At 66.5% G+C, this 1,129-nt stretch overlaps 1 protein-coding gene across 1 annotated transcript in view; it reads right to left on the bottom strand.

Moving 5' to 3' along the window:
* The window catches only part of WWC2 (WW and C2 domain containing 2), a 68,567-nt gene that overhangs the window by 11,633 nt on the left and 55,805 nt on the right, over positions 1–1,129 (bottom strand). The window contains exon 16 of the mRNA XM_012724798.1: positions 626–910. Within this exon, the coding sequence (XP_012580252.1) occupies positions 626–910 (285 nt within the window). The remainder of the gene's footprint in view (positions 1–625; positions 911–1,129) is intronic.

Genomic DNA, 1,129 nt, shown 5'->3' with positions numbered 1-1,129 from the left:
TCAGGAAAAGGGGTTCGTCGAGACACCAGCGCCATGAGCACCCACGGGTGTCTCCTGCAGACCGTGCGAGAACCACGTGGTAGGCGATCTGCCTCACGCTGCTCTGCTCCTCCGGACAGGCCTCAGCCGGGGCCGGGCCTGCCTTTCTCAGGGCAAAGACACGCGGTTTCCGGAGCCCCCTGCGGTCACCCTCAGAGCCGGACGGGGCCTCCCCCTTGGGGCGGGCGTCTCAGCGGCCCACACGCGTGCCACGCCGGGTCACCTGCCACCTTCCCAGAGCCGTGGCAGTCAGCACGGTGGGCGGCGAGGGGGGCGGACCAGTTCACCTGAGGTCCGAAGCCGAGGTGAGCGGGCGCCGCCGGTGACACGCCGGTGACACGTCAGGCAGGGAATTCTGAGAACGCGCCCCCGGGCATGCAGGGCGTCGCTCTGACAAAGATCTAATGCAGAACTGCTTTATCTTTTCATCGAAGTCGAGAACAAACATTTTGGTCCAGAAACTATAAAGCATTTACAGTGCGCCACGCAGCCACACGCAGCCACGCTGGGGGTCGCGCCCGGTCTGCTCCTGGCGCGGAACCCAAACGTGGAATCGCACCCGTGGGCGCGGCCGTGGGACACTCACCAGGACGGGCGCGCCGGCCGGCGGGGGGCTGCCCGGGCCTCTGGCCCCGGGGCTGTCTCTCCTGCAGGCGTCTTCGACCATCTGGGGGACGCTCGGGCACGAACCCGCCTCTTGTGAGCAGCTGCTGTCCCCTGGCAGCTTAACTGCAGGCCCCTCCTCGGCCCGAAGTTCTTCGGAGGCTTCTCGCAGCATCGCTAACCTGCCGCGGGACAAAACAGGACGCGCCGGCTTGGGCAGCGGCGTGAGCTCCCGCCTGGCACGGACGGGCGCCCAGGCGGCGGCGACCTGGTCTAACGAGATAAAATGCTCACGGAGGCCGAAATCGCCACACCCTCTAGCAATCTGCGGCAAGCCCAGAATTTGGCCCTGAAGATAAATCATGAGCTCGGACTTGTCCCCTGGGCGCCAAGAGCAGCGTCTGGCGCTTGCAGCGCGCTCGCTTATCCACACGCGGTCCCACGCGGCGGGGAGCGCGGTTTCCACCCTGAGGGGATCAGACACACA

Source organism: Condylura cristata, unplaced genomic scaffold (assembly GCF_000260355.1).
Source record: "Condylura cristata isolate star-nosed mole 26May11 unplaced genomic scaffold, ConCri1.0 scaffold00014, whole genome shotgun sequence".
Classification (NCBI taxonomy): Eukaryota; Metazoa; Chordata; class Mammalia; order Eulipotyphla; family Talpidae; genus Condylura; species Condylura cristata.
Note: the sequence above shows the minus strand (reverse complement) of the source record. Positions and strands in the feature narration are given on the sequence as shown.